This window comes from Ictidomys tridecemlineatus, chromosome 9 (genome assembly GCF_052094955.1).
Source record: "Ictidomys tridecemlineatus isolate mIctTri1 chromosome 9, mIctTri1.hap1, whole genome shotgun sequence".
NCBI classification, from domain to species: Eukaryota; Metazoa; Chordata; class Mammalia; order Rodentia; family Sciuridae; genus Ictidomys; species Ictidomys tridecemlineatus.
In genome coordinates, this window is record NC_135485.1 from 132,222,301 (window position 1) to 132,245,103 (window position 22,803).

At 39.5% G+C, this 22,803-nt stretch overlaps 1 protein-coding gene across 3 annotated transcripts in view; it reads left to right on the forward strand.

Moving 5' to 3' along the window:
• Rnf150 (ring finger protein 150) overlaps positions 1 to 22,803 on the forward strand; it is a 311,923-nt gene that overhangs the window by 189,113 nt on the left and 100,007 nt on the right. The window contains exon 7 of one of the 3 annotated variants that reach the window (XM_005327564.5): positions 22,015 to 22,532. The exons of the other annotated variants lie outside the window; for them this stretch is intronic. Coding sequence (XP_005327621.1) covers positions 22,015 to 22,133 — 119 coding nt within the window. The 3' untranslated portion in view covers positions 22,134 to 22,532. Of the gene's footprint in view, positions 1 to 22,014; positions 22,533 to 22,803 lie in introns of those variants that run through there. 3 annotated transcript variants of the gene reach the window in all.

Below are 22,803 nucleotides of genomic sequence, written 5' to 3' on the forward strand. Positions count from 1 at the left end.
GAAATGATAAGACCTTAGCCCTAACATTAAATTCCAGGATCTCCCAATGTGCTCATGCAGGGGATTTGGGCTCTTGAACACATACTGGAAAATATTAGGATGAAACGTCTCTTTCTTAGTTTTCCAGGTGCTGGAAAACTACTAGGTTTTGAGTCCTTTTCCCCCAATTCTATGTTTGTCACGTGCTTATCATGACAGCCCAGCTATAAATGGCACCTTTGCAAATTCTCACCTCTTTACTTTTAAGCTTAACAAGCTGAACAACCAATACACTCAACCCCCACTGCTGCCTGTGACAAAGATAGGATTCCACACCCGTGGTGGCTTTTCTCAGGCAGGTGTTGAGCATGATTCTGAAATGATTAAGGAGAAACCAAAATATAAAAAAAAAAAATCACAAAAGCAAAGCCAGAAAATGGTCTCAGAAAGTTCCTTGCAAGGTGGAAGAGTTGGAAAGAGCAGGAATCAGCTTCCTGGCCTGTGCACATAAATGAAACCCTGTGGCTTACTGTGTGGTTTGGCTCTTTCTACAGACTGGCCTTGATGCCTTGGAATGATGTGTTGTATATAGTAGAAATCAGAAGAGTATAAGTTCCCCTCCCCAGGGTTTTAGCCCTCATTAATCACCACGTTTTTTTCAAATTTTCCCACTTAGTTATTTCATATGTTCAAGTATTATTAGGGTTACATTTCTTTTATGTAAGCATTGGGGGATGGAGTCTTGAGATTGTCTGCATAAAATAATTTCCTACCTTCTGCTCTAATGAGGAGGGAAAAAAATCCAGTGTTGGGATATTTACATAATGAAAATAAAGCAGTGCCGTTAATGAGGTGTCCAGAGTTGTGGATTCCATGTATTCTTCAGAGAAAGGAAGGATCATGGGGCAGCGCCACCCCAGACCTTGAACCGTAGGGGGCACTCTTCCAGCTGCAGGGATCCCCAGTGGGAAGGAACCTACCAGGTAAGGAGACCAGCCACCCTGGGCCACTCAGTAGACCCAGCTCACTTGATGCAAACTGCCATCTTGTGGAAGATGTGGTGAGTTGGCCGCAACCCTTCCTTCATTTGAGTTTTTTTTATGGCAAAAGCCTTTCCAACCCAGTACCATCATCATCTCTCATCTCCACAGGTCCCACGACATGGCTTTCAACCAACTGTGGATGGAAAATACTTGGCAAAGAAAAGTGCATCTCACTCAAGAGGCATATATTTTTTTTTTCTTGTGATTAGTCCCTAAACAATTCAGGATGGTAATTTTCTAGCATTTACATTATATCAGATAATAAGGAATTGAGAGATGATTCAAAGTGTACGAAAGAGTGTGGCTCAGATTATATGCAAATTCTACACCGTTTTAGCTTAGGGAACTTGGTGTCCTTGGAGAGTCAAGGAACTACACCCAATGAATAAGAAATCACTCTATTTGTATATAATTGCATGTAGTAAAAAGGTAAATTTAGGCTCTTTTAAAAAAAAAGCTAATAAATATGTGGCAAGTGCTCAGCACAGAGTCTAGTGAGGTGCTGGTCCTTCCTTCCCCCTTCCTGTTGAACCGCATCAAGAAGAGGCATTTGGCCGAGTTAATTTTAGCTACCACATGCTCCTTTTGTTTTGTTTTGGCTTTCCAGGAAGTAAAGATCAGATTAGCAAAGGAAATGAAGATCAGATTAGTGAAGTAAATGAAGTGGTTTAACAAACGGTCCCAACAAAGACTCATTACACTATTAATTAGTCATCTGCCTCTGGAGCTTGCTCTCCTGCAGGCTGAGGGACCAGGGACCAGGGAACGAATGGGATTGGAAGGGACCACCTGAGTGGTCCTTGTTCCAGTTACTGTCATTGGCAGCCCTGGGGACCTCTGCAGACCCCTAGGACTTCATGGAGGACCCCAAAGCCCACCAAGGAAGGGCAGAAGATCTGGGTTCACTTCCTAGTTGTGCCACTTGGTTCCTCCAGAGACTTCGAGAGGGACTTAGCCTGTCCAAGAGTGAGGCAGCCGACTGTAAAGCAGTCTCAAATATGTGAAAGGACACCATAAAGTAAAGTAAAAATGACAGATGATGATGATAAAATAAAAGTAGATGTGGTTGTGTAAAATCGAATTACAACAATTCTGGGCCAAATCTGAGCCATTTTCTCCTGGTAACTCACCTGCTCCTCCCACCTGCATTGTCCCCTGCCATACATGTGGGATACAGTAATAGATGCAGCCATCTGACCAGCTATTATAATTAATCTTGAGGGACCGGTGATTTTAAATGGTACTTTCCACCTCTTCATTTCTTTTATTAATTTGACATTTATTTTCTGGAAAGCCAAAACAAACAATAGCATCTGGGAGCTGCTTTATTAAACTCTTCAAAATGTCCCTTCCCAGGAGAAGCAAGTGATTTTATATATTTAGCTCCAAAAACAAGGAAAGGAGAGGGAAACTTATGTTCATAGAGAACCTGTCAAAAGACACAATGTATTAGTCTACTTGGGCTGCTATGACAAATGATACCATAGACTAGGTGTCTTTGACTGCAGCTAATCATTTCTCATCATCTGGAGGCTGTGGACTCCAAGGTCAGAGTGGCAGTGTGGTCTCGGTCCTGGCTTGCAGCTTTCTTCTTCCTTGCTATGTTCAGACATAATGGAGAGTGAGCACACACGTGCGCCAATCTTTTATATTTCCCTTAAGGATACTTATAGGGGCCCCACTCTCAGCACCTCATCAAAACCCAATCACCTCCCAGTGTCGCCACCCCCCAGTACCATCACATTGAGAAGTAGGGTTTCAGCGAATGAGTTAGGAAGATATGCCCATAATACATACACCACAACAATAACATACATGCCAGGAGAATTGGTTACAACAATTTAAAAGTGAATAACTTAAGTATCTGGAAAAAGACAAATAAAATATAGCATATTCTTAGATGGAAACACTGGTTAATAGCAGTTTGCAGAGATTAAATTTAATCATACATTAAATCTGAAAAACAAGATTAAAAGGAAAAACATGTTTCATAATAACATAAGCGAGTTTTGATTAATACAAAAAAATCAATACACAAAACAGACCCAACTTGTTCATGGATCTATTATCTCCACAAATAGAAGCACACACATTTGTACACATCATTTGTATAAAATGTACTATGGGGATTCCTATCAAATCAGAGCAGTGATTGCTTCGCTAGGGAGATTTCAATCTAGAAGGTACAAAAAGAACTAATATGGGGTTTTTGTTTGTTTTTTCATTTTGCATTACTAAAAAAGACAGGTTTAAATATAATAGGATTCATCCAGTGAGTATTTATGCAGAGCCTTGTGATTCAGGCCTTCGTCCTGTACTAGGGAGTCTTAGAGACATAGGCAGCCCCTCAACTCACAGGGGTTACATTCTATCCAACAGGACAGAGCTGAGAATTTAATGTGGAGATATACCTAGAGATAATCAGAATAAAATAATGCCAGATAAATAAATAATGCAGAATAAAATAATGTCACCAGGGGATGTTAGGTCAGACATCCAAGAAGGTCCTGCCCAAGGAAGTGACGTTGAGCAATGGCCTGAATGTCAGTGAGCAGCTGCAATATTAAGAGAGACATGTCATTGTCACTCACTCTACCCTCTGTCCACTGCACTTTGGAGCACTTGTAATATCTAGCTCCTCCCTTTAAAAAAAGTCTGCTTCAGAGTACCATGAGATTTTTAAAGATGTCCCAAATTCAGACGAAGTATTTAAGGGATTGCTCTTTTGAACCCGTCATTGGAGTGAGAGAGGAATGTGTCTGGGAAAACATCCCATAAAGTCCTGACGTAGTTTTATATCTGGAAAACAGCCAAAAGTTAATCCTTTTTGTTTTAAATGCCAATGCTTAAGTTTAATAGAGTCTTCCTGACACGTGGGGATTCAGAAAAGGTAGCAGTGATTTCCAAGGACAAGAGGGGCGAGAACCCAGGTATCAAACCTTCCCACAGTGGGCAGTTTGAAAGGGTTTGAAAAGGTGCACCAGAGGGAAAATATTCAGTTATAGAAATCTTAAGTTAAAAGAGTTGTTTAGGGACTGAGAAGGCCTCATCTTGACCCTGACCTGGTAAAGCTGGACCTTGGGCCCCCGTAAAATGGTGGGTCCCTTGTCTACCTCCTCACTCTTGGTGGGCAGGCCAGCCCTGACCAACCACACAGCCCGCAGCTCCAGCTCGATTGTTATCACCATCAGCCAACTTTTCCTTCAGGGTTTTTCTGAAGCAGTCAGCTGGGCTCAGTGACCCATGTGCACCATCTTATTTTATTGACTGAATGGCAAAGTGATCTCTAAGGCTCCAGCTTTGTCAGCTTGATGACGAAAAAAAAAAAAAGCAGAAGACACAAGAAACTAGATGAGCAGGAGTTTCTATCCCCAAGGGGCCAAATGGAGGGAGAATGTCTGGCCCACCTCAAGCCCCTCATTATTCCCTCTGCCTTTCTGTGTACCTTCATCTTCTGAACTGCTTGCCTCATTTTTTTTTTATTCTCACCCTAATCCCTTAGCATGTAACACCCAGCTCAAGGACAAACTTCGATTATAAATTCCATATTTGCTTCTAAACACAAAGAGCTGGAAGTGACAGTCTTGGAGCTGGAAGAATGGGTCGAGCTATGTTATGTCGTGCATGACTGGACCATTGCTCTACATTGTATGTTTTAGTTATTATCCATTAGGTTTTCCAGGAAGGCATGTAAACACATCCACCTCAGTGAATTTCAGTCACTTATTGTTGGAACATCAACCCGTGCACTAGGTCAAAACCTCAGGCTTCATTTCTGTAATGAAGACTTGAGTCTATCAGCTTTTGAGGACTTGTTCATGCTCCTTCTCCAAGACCTTCGTCCCACTGCGTCCCCCAGTACACTAGGCATGACCTGCTTTCAAACAAACCAAAGGAGAATCACACAGTATTTATTGAAGGAGGGGAAAGCAACCAGGGATTCCTCTAAATAAATGACCTGCAGCCTTAAAACTCTTGAAACAGGCTTTTCAACATGCTTTCTGGAGGAAGCAGATGGTCAAAATGGTGAGAAATGACAGCTATATTCAAAACCCTAAATAGACTTTGGTAGCTGAACAGGTTGATGTAAAATGATGCCTGTATACGAAAAGCCAAATGTGCTCATGTGGATCTCCAGTTTAGCGCTGAGCTATCAGCCTTATAATTTGTTTATGGACTTCCTGGAGACTGTATATTTCACAGATTTCTCTATTGAAAACATTTCTTTCTCTTTGAGAATGCTTGTCTAAGGGGCTGGGGTTGGGCTCAGTGGCAGAGTGATTGCCTAGCATGCGTGAGGCACTGGGTTCGATCCTGAGCACCACATACAAAAAAATAAGCAAATAAAGTAAAGGTATGCTGACCATGTACAACTACAAAAAAATTTTTTTTATAAAGAAAATAAAATGCTTGTCTAAGAAAGTATGTCCTCACCTCTGTCCTCTCCTCCCAGCTCCTCCCAGAGCAATGCACAGGATTCCCTTCTTTGCTACGTTCTGCAACTTGACCTTTAAACTAGACCTTGTGTTTCCATCAGAGCTCTGTTCTCTGGTTTCTTCTGGCTCTCCTGCTACACTATCTTGTAACAGGGTGACACTTGTAAAAGTGATAGGGATAAGGCTGTCACATGACAAATGATCTCTTTATGAGATGTTGATGCATTGACCCATATCCAACACCACCAAAGAAATAGAACATTACGGAAACAGTGGGATAGTGGCCAGAAAAAAGGAAGGGCGTCCCTGGTCCACAGCACACCAGCGGGAAAAGAAGGCAGCCAGAAGTCAGAACAGGGAAAACATAAAGCAGGTCTCAGTCCCTATCAGATGCAATACTAGATACATATGTGCACAGCATATGCCAGACGTAATGGGCAGTACTCTGTGTGCAGTGTATATTTACAAAATCTCATTACAGACCACAAAAAAATATTATTGCCAGTACTTCACTGATAAGGAAGTTCATTTTTCAGCACTTTACATAAATAAACACTTCTTGAGAACCAGCATAATGTCATCTATATAAGTTAAATAAAGTTCTGAAAGTGCAGCTTGGCATTCAAATCCCTCCACAGTCTGAGTAGAATCTTTCTAATTGCATTGCCTATATCAAGTAAAACCAATGAAGACAGTGGAGATCAAGAAAGTGAAAGTTGGTAAAAATAAATAAATAAGGAAATCATCCCCTACCTTGCACCATACCTAAAAATTAACCTGAAATAGGCCATACATTTCAACGTAAAAACTAACACTGTAAAACTTTTAGTTTTTACAAAGCAGGGAGCCATAGGAGAAAACTCTTAAATCAAAACTTCTTTTTGGGCAGAGGAAAAAAAAACAGTATGTTCAATTTTTTGGACTCTTGGGGAACTGTGGAACTGGTTTCTATCTTGCCTGAATCTAAGGGTAGACAGGAACAGGGAGAGGTTGGGAGCGACTAATAAGAGGTAATTAACCAGACTTGGTTGAAAACCATAGTCTCAAAAATGAACACTGAACACTGAACACTCGCCTGCAGCGGGTGGGGCTCTGTTAGTATAGTTTCTACAGCACCCAGAAAAGCCATAGTGATGCAGACACCAGGGGGCGCTCCTGAGCAAAACTGGTAAACCTCTTCATTATGTTACATGCACAAGCCCAGAAAGGACACACCTCAAAGAAAGGTTAGAAATCACCAGAATTTGTAGCTAAACAGATTGGCAACTATCTGTCCCTGTTTAAGACCAGTCTGCAAAGACTAGCCCAGACCGCTCATATTTCAAAGGTTGAAGTCCCAATAGAACTTAACAGGCATTCAAAGAAATAAGGAAACATGATCTGGTTATAGGAACAAATGAAATCTCCAGAAACAGACCCTAAAGAAATGAAGATATATGAATTTTCAAACAAAGAATTCAAAGTAACAGTCCTAAAGAAGTTCAGTTAGTCAAAGGAGAGAACATATAGATACCTCAACAAAATCAGGAAAATGATGCCTGAATAACATAGGAGTAGCAACAAAGAGAAGATATGAAGAACCAAACAACTCTGTAATCGAAGAATACAATATTTGAATTCAGAATTTTACTAGAGCAGGCATGAGTAAGCAGAAGGAAAAAAAATTAGTGAACTTAGGGACAGGTCACTTGAAATTATAGAGTTAGAGAAGACAAAAGATAAAAGAATGAAGAAAAACTAAAGAAAACTCAAAGGACTTATGGGACTCCATCAAGTGGAGTTCTGGATGGAGGAGAAACACAGAACTTATTTGAACTTGAAAACAGCTGAAATCTAAAGAAAGGAAATGTATTTTAAAATCCAGGAAACTCAATGGACTCTAAATGTGATGACTCCAAAGAGGCTCACAAGACACATTATAAATCAAATTGTTAGAAGTCAAAGACAAAGGGAAATATTAAAAGCAGCAAGAGAAAAATGACCCTTCACATACAAGGGAGCTCTCAGATTATCACCGACTCTCAACAGAAACCTTAAAGAGCACAAGGAAGTGGAATGATATGTTCAAAATACTAAAAGAAAAAAAAAAGACTGCTAATCAACAATACCGTATCCTGCAAAACTATCCAGCAAAATTGAAGAAGACTTCCCAAATTAGTTTTTTAAAAAAAGCTAAGAGAATTTATCATCATTATAGGTCTGCCTCATAAGAAATGCCAAGGAATTCATTTTAGTTGAAACAAAAGAACATCAGATAACAACATTAGCATATGAAAGCATAAAGCTCTCTGGCTAAAATAAATACATAGACAAATAGAGACTTCTGTAATACTATAATAAATCACTCTATTTTAATATAGAATCTAAAAGATGAAAGATAAAAATGTTAATGGATACATAATATAAAAGAATATAATTTGTGCCCGGCGCTTATGGCACTTGCGTATAATCTTTTTTTTTATTATTGGTTCTTCAAAACCTTACAAAGCTCTTGACATATCATATTTCATGCATTAGCTTCAAGTGAGTTATGAACTCCCATTTTTACCCCAAATACAGATTGCAGAAGATTATACGCAAGTAACTGATGTGATTCTGCAACTTGCGTATAATCTTAACAACTCAGAAGCCTGAGGTAAGAGGATCACAAATTCAAGGCCAGCCTCAGCAATTTAGCAAGGCCCTAAGCAACTTAGACGGTATCTCAAAATACAAAATTAAAAAAGGGCTGGGAATGTATCTCAGTGGTAAAGCACTTCTGGATATAATCCCCAGTCCTCCCCCAACCCCCAAAAAAAGATATGATTTGCAACACCAGTAACTTAAAGCATGTGATGCATGTAAAAGATTAGAGTTCTTATATTGTGGTTGAAGTTATCAGTTTAAAGTAGATTGTTGTAGCTATAAAATGTTTTCTATAAACCCTAGAATACAAAAGATAATACCTATAGAGGTAGCAGAAGAACATGAGAAAGGAATCAAAGTAAGTCACTACAAATAAAATGTAAAAATCAAAAGAAGAAGAGAGAGATAAAATAGTTATAACAGAAAATAATATGATGGAAAATAGAGTTTCCCTTGGAGTCAGCATTTTAAATGAAAATGGATTAAACCTCCAATCAAAAGATTTAATGAATAAAAAACAAAATCCAACTACGTGCAGGCTGCAAAAGATTCATTTTGGACTTAGGACACATTTGGGTTAAACAGTATGGAGAAGAAAGATCTTCCATGCCAATGTTTACTAAACAGACATCAGGGTATCCAAACATATCAACTTTAATTCAAGAATTGTCATGTGAGAAAATAAGTAGTCACTATATAATAATAAAAGATTCAATTCTCCAGGAAGGTGTAGTAATTGTATATTCACTAACATGAGAGTACACATATATGCAAAGTAAACGTGTACAGAATTGAAGGGAGAGCCGGGCGGGTGGCACACACCTGTAATCCCAGTGGCTTGGGAGCCCGAAGCAGGAAGATCACAAGTTCAAAGCCAGCCTTAGCAACAACAAGGTGCTAAGCAACTCAGTGAGACCCTGTCTCTAAATAAAATACAAAATAGGGCTGGGGATGTGGCTCAGTGGATGAGTGCCCTGAGTTCAGTCCCGGGTGTTCCCCTACCACCAGAAAAAGAATTGAATTGAGAAAATATTCCTATAATATTTGTACAGTTCAGTAATTTACTTTCAAAAAAAAGAAATTCCAGATAGAGGCAGTACATCCTGTCAGGAGCATGTAGTGAATCAAAATTATTCACCTCATCGTGGCAAGGAAAGAAGAGGGGCTGTGTCTCACTATCCCTTTAGCTCAAGGTGGGGTCAGAAAGCAGAGAGTGGCGGGGGTAAGGGACCACAGGGAAGATGCAATTTTCCAGAGCATGCCCCCAGTGACCCACTCCCTCCAGTCACACCCCACCTGCCTCCACTACCACCCGGTTAGTGTTCAAACTAGGATGGGCTAATTTGGTGACAGTTCTCATAATCTAATCATTTCACCTCTGAATATTCCTACATTAGGAGGAGCTTCTGGGAGACACCTCATATCCAAACCATAAAACATAGCAAAGATTAAGGCAGAAATAAGTGTGGTAGAGAATGGAAGAACAAAATAAATAAATCTACAAAAATTTTGAGTATTATTATAGATCCACTACATTGACAAAGCATTAACTAGACTAAAAGGAGAAAAGACTCAAATAACTGAAGTTGTAAATTAGATAGGAAACATAATAACTAGTATCACGGAAATAAAAAAAAATATTAGAAAAGACTACACCAATGAATTTGATAACCTAGAAGAAATGGATAAATTCATATACACATGCAACCTAAAGAGATAAAATCATGAAGAATTAGGAGACATAAACAGATCTATGGCTAGTAAGAAGATTGAATCAGTAATCAAAAGTCTCCCAACAAAGAAAAACCCAGGACCAGATGGCTTTGCTAGGGAATTCTACCAAGCATTTTAAGATTAATGTCTGTTGTTTTCAAACTCTTTCAAACAATATAAGAGGAAAGTACACTTCCAAACCAATTTTATGTTGCCAGCATTACCCTGATACCAAAGCCAAAGATACTGCAAGAAAAGAACACTACAGATCAATCCCCTTGATAAATATTCAGTCAAAAAGCCTCAAAAAAATACTATTAAATCAAATTTAGCCATACATTAAAATATTATACACCATGACCATGTGGAATAGACAGTAGATATGCAAATGGTCAACAGGCATATGAACAGATGCCCATGATTGATCATTATGCAGATCAGAACCACAATGAAATATCTCCTCATACCTGTTAGGATGGCCATTGTTTAAAAAAAAAAACAGAAAGGTAATTAATATTGGTTAGGATGTAGAGAAATTGGAATCCTCATACACCATTGGTGGAAATGTTAAATGGTACAGCTACTGTGGGGGAAAAATATGGAGATTTCTCAAAAAAAAATAATTGGAAAATTAATATAGTAATTTCCATATAGTAATCGCACTTCTGGGTGTATATCCAAAAAAAAAATTGAAATCATGTTCTCAAAGAAATGCCATGTGTTCACCGATACTCATGGAAGCATTTTTCATATTAGCCAAGAGGTGGAAGCCACTTAAATGTCTGTTGATGGGTGAATAGATAGAGAAAATGTGGTATATACATCCATTTTCAAATTATTTAGTCCTAAAAATGAAATGAATCCTGCCATGTGCTATAGCCTATTAAAGTTCTAGAAAATACTTTAATCTAGAGCCATGGTTCTCCACCGGGTGGGGGGAAGAGGAAGTTTGCCTCCCAGGATAGTCTATGAAGGTGTCTGTGGTTGTCATCACAGAGGAGATATGCCCTACAACAAAGAATTATCCAGCCCCAAATGTCAATCATACTACTGAAAAATTCTGATAAAGCTTTATTTTAAAAAAAAAAAAAAGAAAGAACATATGAGACCAAGGAGAAAGAGGGTGGCCTGAGAAAACTCTTGGAAGAAATAGAAATGTTCAAAAATTTTTCAAAAAGAAATCGGGACATTAATGTGGGTTGCACAAGTATATACCCCTGCCGCTTCCATCAAAGTTCCTCAAAGCATGCACCTAAATAGGTGTGACTTATTGCAGTTAAATTGTGCTTCAATAGAGTTGACTTACACCATTATAGAGATCTGAAATTTCCAACTTAGAAAAAATAAACACCTTTGGAAGAATGGAGGAGGAGAGGATGTTGCCCAGAGCTCAGCATCCTTTATCCACCATTCTGATGTTGCTGGAGCTGCTGTTGCTTCTGCTCAGGAAATCGCCAGCCCTGCCTTGGAGTGGGAGCCCAGATCCTCCTCCCTCTGATTCTGGAGTCACAGTGACCTGCCTGAACTGGAAGTAAAAACAGCTTCCCTGTTCCTTCTGCCTTCTAATTTCCTTGGCAGAAACTACGAGAAAACTGGAAAATGTAGCCTCTGGTCCCCTGTGAAGCAGAAGAGAACACAGGACAGAAAGGGGACAAAGTACCTGGACATCTGGACGACATCTGGCCCATAATTTATCAGTCTTCGTAATACTAAGCTACAGCCAATTGAAATGATCCATATGCCCTGAAAATTGGCTCTGATGACTCCTACATGCTGGTTCTCCTGAAAGGAATGCCATTTTGCCTTATCACCTTACTTGCCAGTGCTAATCAGATCCTCGATGCTGCTGGTCCACACATAACCCACTTCATGAATCCTCTTGATTACCCAGTTGGAGGTGAAACTTCTCCCACCACTTTGTTTCCTTCACATTTTATTTACACCTCCTTTATGATATGTTACCATGCATTAAGTTTACATAGATGTATGTCTGCTCAACAGTGCCTTGTACCTAGTAGTGTTCAATAAATACCAGTTGAATAATGGGGAATTAAAGAAATGGATGGTTGAACAAATGAGACTACAGATAATTTTATATAGTTACAAAAGTGGATAAATCTGCATGATCTTTGCCTATGTGTCTATATCTCTTTCCCTTTACATTCCAGTCTTCTGTGCAAGAGTCTCCCGTCTGTCACATATCATGCTTAATGCCTTAGAAAGTTGTCTACAGGTGGTACGAATGGGGAGGTTTGAAGTAGCTACTGACAACATAAATGTTCACTATATTTTGCTTCCTGCCCTGTAAAATTGAATGTAAAACTAATGCAGGAATCACATTTCCCCTTCTTTTGGCATGGAGTAGGGAATGAATCAATGAATGAACTGCCAAGAAAATCAGTAAAGAGTGTGAGCAATTGCAGAAAATCTTTCTCCTGCTGGGTGAAGTGTCACAGGAAAAGAAAACCAATGGGGAAAAGATCAAAGCAAAGTGAAATCTTAACTATGTGATCTGATTTAATACACGGCTTCGAGGGAATTCTCCTTCACCAAGCCCAAACCAAAACAATGCTTTAAACCTCCCCATATGAAAGGTAGGAAAGCATATTCCTGATGTGGGCTCATTGTGTGTGTGTGTGTGTGTGTGTGTGTGTGTGCAGTTATGGAGCAGGAATTTCAAAGGCAAAAATGGCCAGTTATGTCTAAACAATTCCAGGAATCCCTTGGCCAAGTGAACGAATTTGTACCATAAGCCAGGAATGCACGGTTCCCAAAGGCAGCCCAGCATTTGTTTGTGAGAACGGTTTGGCCAAAGAGAAATCTGGCAGTTGGGCTGTTCCGGATCAGAACAGATGTCAGTAGTGTTGGCTCAGGTTGAGATCCTGCTCCTGCCACTTTCTATATGTTCCACATTGGACAAGTTGACTTCACACATAACATGTGAGGCAAGCACCCATGGGGTAATTGCACACCTCCTTCAGAGAGTTGTTGCAAGACCTAGTCTCTATCATCACAGAGCACAGGGGCTGGCACCCAGGAAGGAGCCGGTGCATTCCCGCCATGACTGTTCATATCAGAAGGGAAAGCGGCCCCCAGGCCTGTTGTTCTCCCAGCAGAGGTTACTCATCAATAGGAAAATTTAAACCAAATTGAAAGTAGTTTATCTTCTCAGAAATTCTCATTAAGCCAAAGCATGCAAGGAACACATTTTCTTATTGAAAATATGCTGCAGTTAAAGTCTAATTAACTTTTCTCGTAAGATGAAGACAGAGAATGTACAGGCACCACTCCAGCCCGAATCAGGCAGCCCCACCTCCTGAGATGAGATGGAAAGATTGCAAGGTTACGGTTCAGCCAGCCTGGCTGAAAGTGTCTCCTCTCAAGTGCTCTTGTATAATGCGGCGTTGATTGGAAATGATGTCCTATATTCAAGAAGATCAGCATCACTTGCAGTGGACAGAAAGATGCTGTTTTGTTTTGTTTTTTTTTCTTTGAAACCTTACTTTTCAAGTGCATGAAGGACAATAAGCTTTGATGGGATACTGAGCAGCTTCCAGGATGTACACACCAAACCTTCTGGAGCATCCTGTCACCACGGTATTATTTTTCTCTCAAAACAGAGAACACTCACTTATTCTCAGGGCAGTATTTGTGAATTCCTAACAGAGGAGAACTTATTCCAATCTGCATTTCCTCTATGCTTCTTTTGTAAGCCAGGCAGCACAGTAAAGGTTAAACCCCATCCTGGGAAGGATGATTCTCTGCTGTAGCTTTGAACAGTCACCATGAAGAAACAAGTACAAAAAGAGTGATTTCATGTGACAACGTGATGACTATTATGTCAAGTTCATGGTACACCTAGCCAGTGAAATGTAAACCAAAATATGCATTTTAAAAAATAAATAGACCCAGGTGGTCTGCTGCTTACAGTTAAGTTGTCCAAGCAAGCATATTCTCTTCTCCAAACCCTTTTGGGGCTCTTTGAAAATCTGGAGAAAGACACCAGAAAAATGTCTATATGTATGTAGCCACAAAAGTGTTTGTATGATTTTAAATGCCGGATGCCCCACTAATCTCTAGATTAAGAATCATAACTCAAACACAGTTTAGAATAATCTAAACTGTCACATTTGTAGACTCTGGAGTCAATCAGAAGTGGGTATGAATTTTGGCTCCAACTTTAACTGCCAGGTAACCTGGGGAATTTTTAACCTTGTTCAGTTTGGATTTTCTCTCTTAAAACAGAAATAGTCATACTTTCCACGGACATGGTTAATTATGAATATTAAATTAGAGAATCTATTTAAAGTCTATATCATGGTCCTGGCATGTACTAAGTACCCAGAAACTCAGTAACTATTAAAATTGTTACTCGATATTTTAAAAAGTACAATAAAAACAGTTTTTAAAAAATCAGGCCTGGGCTGGGGTTATGGCTCTCAGTGACAGAGTGCTTGCCTAGGACCGGTGAGGCCCTGGGTTCCATCTTCAGCACCACATAAAAACAAATAAATACAGGTTAAATTCTAAAATAATAATAATAATAATAATAATAATAAAGCCCCGCACAATCAGAGAGTGACTTCAATTCAGTTTTAATTCTAGAAACACTTATACCAAGGGCCTCTTATTTAGGGAAGAACATGGTAGGTCTTTGAAACTGCCTGAACCAGGGAACTGGAAGAGACAAACCAGATATGCCCAACTATCTTCGTCTATTTCTGCTACTATAACACAGTGTCACAGGTTGAAAAAATCATACTAGAAAAGTCTTCAGCTACAGATCTGGGAAGCCCACGACTGGAGGGACACTTCTGTCAAGGACCTTCTTCTTGCTGCATCTTATTAAGATGGCATTGGAACGCCAAGGAGCTTGCCCATGACTCGGAGAAAACTGAACTGAACTTGCCCTTTTTATGAGGAAACTGCTCCCACAATAATGGCATTAATCCATTGACCAGGGCAGAGCCCTCGTGGCCTAATCAAAGGTCCTGCTTCTCAACACTGAATTCAATTTCAACATGTTTTTTTGTTTGTTTGTTTTTAGTTGTCAATGAATATTTATATGTGGTGCCTTACACATGCTAGGCAAGTTCTCTACCACGGGACTAGGACCCAGCACCTCCACGTGAGTTTTGGAGAGGACATTCAAACCATAATTCCAGTCCTGCACAGGGAAGCTCTTTGGATCTTAGATTCTCAGTTGGACAGAACTTTAACAGTTACTTGGGTGACTGTTAGCAGAGAATTACAACAACCCCCAGTAGAACTAGAGCTTCAGCCGATTTCACAAAAGGAAACCTGTGACTCCTTAGGCAACATTTTATGTATTCAGGAGGAGAGATTTCAATAAACCAAATACCTTCATAATGTGTGGACTAAAGTGGAGTTAATAAATCCCACCACGAAGGATTTTTTGGTTGACCAGAGTAAGGCTATTGATTGAATTTACTCAGAAACAAATGTGGAAATCTATTCAAGCAGTAGTTACACGTCAACAAATTACGTCATGAAGTTTCATTTTAAATAGAGAATTTCCTGCTCTGTCTAATCAAATGTTCCAAAACATGGTGATAAAGAGATTTGAGACTGAAATGAGATGACTTGGGATCAGTCTTTAAGGCCACTCCAGCTAACTCATTAGCCCAGGATCTCATTTCCTTGCATATGGATTTAACCTAGGAAGGAGGTCAAAATTAAAAGGCGTATGTTTTAAGATAAAAGAAGAAAATAAAATGACACAATACTTGTCTTGTTTTACTCTTACCACCCTGATCCCTGCCAGTCTCCCTGGAGTTTACCTCCTCCATTGTCCTCTGCCATCCCGATAAATGTGAGATTTCCAATGTGAGCATCTACACAGGCCAGGCAAGTAATGTGAACCAATGCCGTGGGCTGTTGATGGTGGTGGCAATCCAAACCCACGTGCCTCGGCCTCCATAGAGCAGCAGTCATTCAGCCGCCATCTGGCAATCAGGTGTATGTTGCCACAGCTTCCTTTTTCCAAGATAAATTACATGTAAATTTGTATTTTAAAATATCCTGACTTTTAAATATTGGTGACTAATTCATGTTTAAAAAAAAACACATTATGAAGGCCAAAGAAAACATCAGACAGCACCAGTCTGAGTCTTTGGCTGTAAGTTTTAGGGTTCCTGAGAGACCTCCCCCCCCCACAGAGTTATCTTCCCACTCTACGATCTCTTCCTAGAGAGCATCATCTGTGTCCACGGTTTAAAATGCCTTCTCTGTACTGCCGTCTCCCAAATTTGTTAATGGTACGGCCTCCCCTCTAAACTCCAGACTTCTCTGTCTAGCTGCCACCTCCACGTCTCCCCTGGTGTCTCAAAAGCATCCCACACTCAAGCTCATGCAAAGCTAAATTCTGGATCTATCTCTAGCACGTGTTCTCCTCCAGTTTCTCTAGCTCTATAAATGGTTCCTGTGTCGCTCAAGAAACATGATTATTTTCTACTTTCTACTCTGTTGCTACCATTGTCCAGCCCATAGCTTTTCTAACATTCAAAATTATCCTCCATTCTGTGCCCTTACATCCAGCCCTATTGCCACAGCAAGCCACCGTGTTCATTTGTTTTTTTCTGTTTTCACTTAGCAGCATAAATGAGCTCTTAAAATATTAAGCAGGTCAGATCACTCCCTGTTTAAAAATCTCTCATTGTCTTTACAATGAAAAAAAAAAACAGAGAAGAAGTATATTAAGTAGATGCTGCACTACTGGATCAAATGAAATAAAAGTATTTTTCATCTGTGAAATAAGAATACTAATGTCTACATCAAAGGGCTGTACTAAATGAAAGCAAATATTGTTGCATTAGTTTTATATTAGTTTTTACAGGGAAGGAGGAAAAATGTAGTGAACACTGTGTTGTTGACAGCTACTGACAATCTCCAATGAGTACCACCAACAGAGAGCCTTCTAAATGTTTAAGTGACAGAGTTTTCATTCATATTATCGTGGCTTCAAAGTAAAAACATCTATCTTGATTAAAGAATAAAAGGTTGTTTTTAGAAATTATGGAACAAACCAAGTTCAATGAAAAACATTGGATATATTAAAGAATAACTTCAAATGTCTTTGAATCATTTTTAAAAGAAGATTTTTAAATGGGAAATAATTAGAGAATGAAGTTGGAACAATTTACAACATACAGATATTTTTGCAAATCTATCTTTTTGTTGATTTCAGTTCACTTTCTCTTAAGCTATGCAGGACAGTTTTAATTTCTAAAGTAGCACATTGAATTTAGCAGCCAGCCCATAGTTAGAGCAAACCCTATGGCCTCCTCCCTTTTTTTCCAATTTGCACCTTCCCATTTAGAAAACACCAAGGTGAGAAGGAATCCATGAAATCTGCTGAGGCTGGTGGCTGCAGAGCCTGGAGTAAAGGTGAGAAGCTGCCACTGCCCATAGCAATGAGCTCTGTGTCTGTAGAACTGCTGTAAGTGAGCTGCTCATCTGTGTTTCCATTTTACTAGATCCATATGGAAGTCATAAAACCACTCCATCATAATAAGCTCTTGGGCTGATTTCCAGTTTAATGTTAAGCTGGAAAGTTTGCCTTCTTGTAAGTTGAACTGGTTGATGAGCCATGGAGAAGGAGGAGAAAGAGAAGGAAAAGGAGGAAGGAGAGGAGAGAAAGGGGTGGGGAGGGTGGAGAGATGTGATAGATCGCTTTCTGTTATTATAGGTAAATACTGGAGGTAAATCAATTTATGAAGAAGAAATGCTTATTTTGGCTCAATTTTGCAGGTTTCAGTCCATGGCCATTGGCCCCATTGCTTTAGATCTGTCATGGCGCAGTGTGTCACGGCAGGGATGTGTAGCAGAGGTGGCCGAGGCACCTCATGGCTGATGTAAAATTGAGAGAAAGAGACCCAGATCCCACTATCCACTTTGAGGGCAGCCCCCAAATGAACTAAGGCCTTGCCCACTAGGCCTCACTTCCTAAGGCTTCCACCACCTTCCACTAGCACCAAGCTTGGGACCAAGACCTTGACATGTGGCCTTGGGGACATTCCAGATCCAAACCACAGCAAGGGAGGAGAGAAGAAATGAAGGCTGCACTCCCTGCAGAGTTCAGTCCTCGTTTTTATGAAGATTCAAGATTTAAGAAGAATATTTTAGTTTGTATTGTATTTGTAACCATCAAATTCTCCTGTTAGTGTGTACTGACACACATTAATACAGTAAGCAGGCCTTTGTTTTGATGTAAAAAAAAAAAAAAACTTTTAATAAAAATAACAACTTGAAAAGTTGTAAAAAAGAGAAATATTTAACAACTTTGTTTCTTATAGTAATTCTATTCAATAATTACTTATTAAGAATCCACAGGCTTGGGATGTGGCTCAAGCGGTAGCGCGCTCACCTGGTATGCGTGCGGCCCGGGTTCGATCCCCAGCACCACATACCAACAAAGATGTTGTGTCCACCGAGAACTAAAAAATAAATATTAAAAAAAAAAGTCTCTCTCTCTCTCTCTCTCTCTCTCTCTCAAAAAAAAAAAAAAAAAAAAAATCCACCATATATGAGACACTGGACTAGAATGGCATCAACACACACATATGTAAACAGCAACTAGAAAGAACTCTGTATATACAGTTCCAAATTCTCCTTTTCTAGACAATCAAATTTCAGTCCTATAGGAGAAAAGGGACTTTCATGAAGTAACACATGTAATTACTAATGGCTGGGTAGAAGATGGTCTACAGTTAAGATAGGTTCCCAATTCTCATAAATAGAATTTCAACATATATATCTGTGTGTGTGTGTATATATATATATATATATATATATATATATATATATACTTAAAATTCTATTTATGAGAACCATAAACCTATATATATTTGAGAACAAAATATATACATATGTATATATGTATTTACATATATATATATTATATATATAATGTATATATTTCTCATTATGACCCTTAAGAAGAACATTAAATTTAAAAAGTGCATCAAACACACAAAACTACTTCCAGTCTCTGCTGAAACCTCTCAAAAACCTCGTAAAGGGGTTTTATTTTTTAAAACAGAGAGCAACATGGACAAGGAAATGAAGAACAATAACAAAGTCTGGAGACTGGACAAAAGGGATGAGCAGCCAATGACACAGTAGAGCCGGGAAACGGAGCAAGCCTCTATGTCTGGCCGTGTAGGTTGTGACATGCCCCTCCAGGGCCACTGCTCACAGGCAGCAGAGGGAAGGCGCGCTCTGGAGCAGCCCAGGGCATGCCCTCCACCTCGGCCACCCAGCCACCGTGTGCTGAGATTACTGGGAAAGCATCCGTGGGGAAAGAGAACCCTCTCAATTTGCACCAGGAATTCCCCAAAAGTCGGAGATTGAAAGCACCATTTGGCTCTGAAAACAAAGAATAAAGATGAAAGTTTTGTATTTTAAAATTTATATGGCTGGGTGTGGAGGCTCCGCTTTTAATACCAGCACCTCTGGAGGCTGAGACAGGAGGATAGAAAGTTCAAATCAGCCTCAGCAACAGCAAGGTGTGTGTGTGTGTGTGAATGTGTGTGTGTGTGTGTGTGTGTGTGTGTGAGTGTGTATATACACAGAAAGATGAAGAAACAAAGATTAAACTTCCTACACAGTATAGTCCTCATTTTTATTGCTAGGAATAAGATTTTAGTTTTCTTTTGGTCAAATTATATTGTTATATAGTGTGCATGTACAGATATACAACAGATCCCATCATTATGTACAACTATAATGCACCAATAAAAAAATGTGAGAAAACAAGATTCTAGTTTTCATTATTCTGTGCTTGTGTGTGCATGTGTCCAGCCTAGAAAGTATTTCGTTGTGAATTGTGAAGCAAACAGCTTCACTTTTTTCTAAATGACTCAATGTATTTGTAGAATGCCACCATTTTCAAATACTAAATACTAAATCCTTCAGCTCTAAGAAGCTAAAGCTGCTTCCAAGGTTATATTCTAGCTGTTCATCTTATTATGTCCCTGGGAGCTTCGTGCACTTAGGGGTCTTGGAAAAATATCAGAGCTTAGTCTTTGGGTTGGTATTCCCCTGTGAAACACTCCATTTCTCTAAAACTGAGTCTTCAGGCCATAACTCTTTGTTAGGTCTCTTGATTAGTCTGCTTTTAAAGCATCTTAGGAATTCACTGCCGTTCATGAAACTCATATATTTTCCTTAACTGGGCCTCCACATGGAAAAAAATATCAGTAGTTATCAAAGCAAACATATTAAAACTACCATCATTCTTTAGCACTTAGACATTTCTGTTGGTCTTTTAATTGCATGTTTCTTCTGCAGGGCGGCAGAATGTACAAAACCTTCTGGGTTTAAAGCTGCCTCTGTGCAGCCCAGCTCGCCAGCCTCCCCCATGCACACTCCCAGCTTGACTCTGCATTCCAGTCATACATACTTAAATACCCGGGGCTCCGGGTCACCTCCAGCCATCCCTGCTTGCTACTACTATTGCTTAAAAAATTACTCCATTTTATTCATCCCACCAAAATGCAGATTATTTGGGGTGACTCAGTTTAGGCAATGTACCCTGTGGGACACCTTCTTCAACTAGACATGTGCTTATGTAGCTCTCTCACCTGCTCCTGCGGCATCTGGTACGTCTTCCATTCCAGTGCTTGACACACCATGTTGCAATTGTCCTGTTAGTGCTCTGCCTGCCAACCAGACAGTAGGTTCCTTGAAGACAGGGATCGTCTTGCTCTCACATCCCTACCATCTAGCACCTTCTTTAGCTTATCATAGGGACTCAATAAATGTCTGAGTGAATGCATGAGATATGTCCATTGCAGAATATTAGGAGGTAGGACTTCAAAATAAATTTTTAAAGAAAATGAATGTAACTACCCAAACTAGAGACAACTCACATTAGCATTTTTGGTTTCCTTGCTTCTAGTGAATGTTCTCCATCAACGCTTCTGCGTTTAGAGCTTTGAGTACTTCTGTTTTCATTTAACACTACGGTGTTGTACTGAAAATACTGTTAAGCATTTACACATGTAACTGCAAATTCTTTGGAAATTTCACTTTAATGGTTGTAAGAAGAACATTGTCCTTTAGAAGTAGCATAGATTGTTCAGATATTTTCTGTTCTTGGATTTTGAGATATCTTTTTTTGCTATTATAAAAAAATGCTTAATTGAATATTTTTTGCATCTTCATTTATTTTTTGAAATACATTCTAGAAATGAAATCTCTAGGTTAAATTTCACAATTCTAACCTGGCAGTCTGGCAGAAGGATGGAATGGAATGGTGGTCACTAGAGGCTCAGATGGTCAGGAAAGAAGGGTGATTGGGAAGAAGTTCAATAAGGGGCAGCAGAAAGCAGAATGGAGGAATTACTTCTCATTTTTCTGTACCACAGTAGGATAAGTATTAGCTAAAATGATCTGTGATATGTTTCAAAGTGACTCTTCTAGTCATTTAATGATTCATATTTGAAGAGATGGAAATGCTCATTGCCTTGATGTGATTAATATACATTGTATACACATACTCAGTTACCATAATATACCGCATAAAATGTACAAATATGCCTCAAATAATAAAGAAAATTCCACAGTTCTATATCAGTGTACCAACGTACCTATGAATGTACTCATCGATGTAATACCATCTTTCTAATGAGTGAAAGTTACATGGGCAAAAAGGAGCTCATCATTTTTACCTTTGATTTATTTGTCATTTATATGACACTTTTCTGTGAATGTAACCTTTAAGTATTTTTTCTGTTGTACCCTTTTCCTAACTGGCTTAAAGCTTTGTATCTGTTAAGAATATAATCCTTTGAGAATTTTTTTGCCAACCAGTCTGACATATGCCTTTGGATTTTATTTTATATGTTCGTAACATTTTTAAAAATGTATGCACATTTGTCGATCTTTTCTTTTGCAAATTATTCAATTACTTTTCTTTCCCTGGCAGATGCAGTCGATATATATTTTCCTACTTAGAAATGTGCTCAGATGATTGGTCTCCTTCCAACCTTATTAAGTTCGGGTTGTTGTCACTGTTTACATTTTTGACCCATTTAGAATTTATTTGGGGGTGTAGTGTGAGATGCGAGTGTTTAAGGGATGATCACTATTCCCCTTGGACTCCAAAGAAATGTTTTTAGAAGCGGTTCTGTTCACAGAAGCAGCATGCGGAGGCAGAGCTCAGTGCTCACCATGGACTTTGCTTGTTCTCGTAGGTGAGCAGGAGCCGGCTGGAAGCAGCGACTCTGACATCTCCTTGATTATGGCAATGGAGGTGGGACTGTCCGATGTAGAACTTTCCACCGACCAAGACTGCGAAGAGGTGAAATCTTGAAATGGCGGACATAGAAAAGAGGAGGTAGTAGGACCTAAGGGGATGAGTGCTCCCATACGTGGACCGGGCACACACCTTCAGACACTCGGCAACCCCAGGGCGCTCTGCTCCGTCCAAGAATGATAACGAAAGCAATACCCAAAGTCTCCTTAATCAGGATGCTGTTGCATCTCCAGGACAGTCTTTGTCCTTGATTGACAGTGTGGAAGTTGAAGGCTGATTCTTCCCTCCCGTGTCCTTGTAGGCGTACACTTCAAAAGCTCCTAAAGTAGAGAACGAAAGGAAACCTTTAGGGTTTCTTAGTTTTAATTCAATTTTTCCAAGTCTTATTGTCCTTGTTTTTCAAAGATTGGTTTCTTTGGTGATTTCTTTGTAAAGACTGTGTGTAGTTTACATCTACTCGGGTGTTTTGTTTTTGTTTTGTTGTTTTTTTTCCCTTTGATTCACTCCAGCTCTCATGAAGAGTCGGGTTTGGAAGCACCAGTTCCTGTTAGGACTGGTTGCTATTACATCCCTGAGACTTCTGGTCTCGACCTCTCAGCATGAACTGTGCATGGCTTTGAGAAGTGCCTCAGCACCCGGAAACAGCAGGAGGCCAGCTTTCTTAAGAATCTAAATTCTTGAAAATCCCAGCTGCCAGAGACCCCCCAACACTAAGTTCTAACTCTGC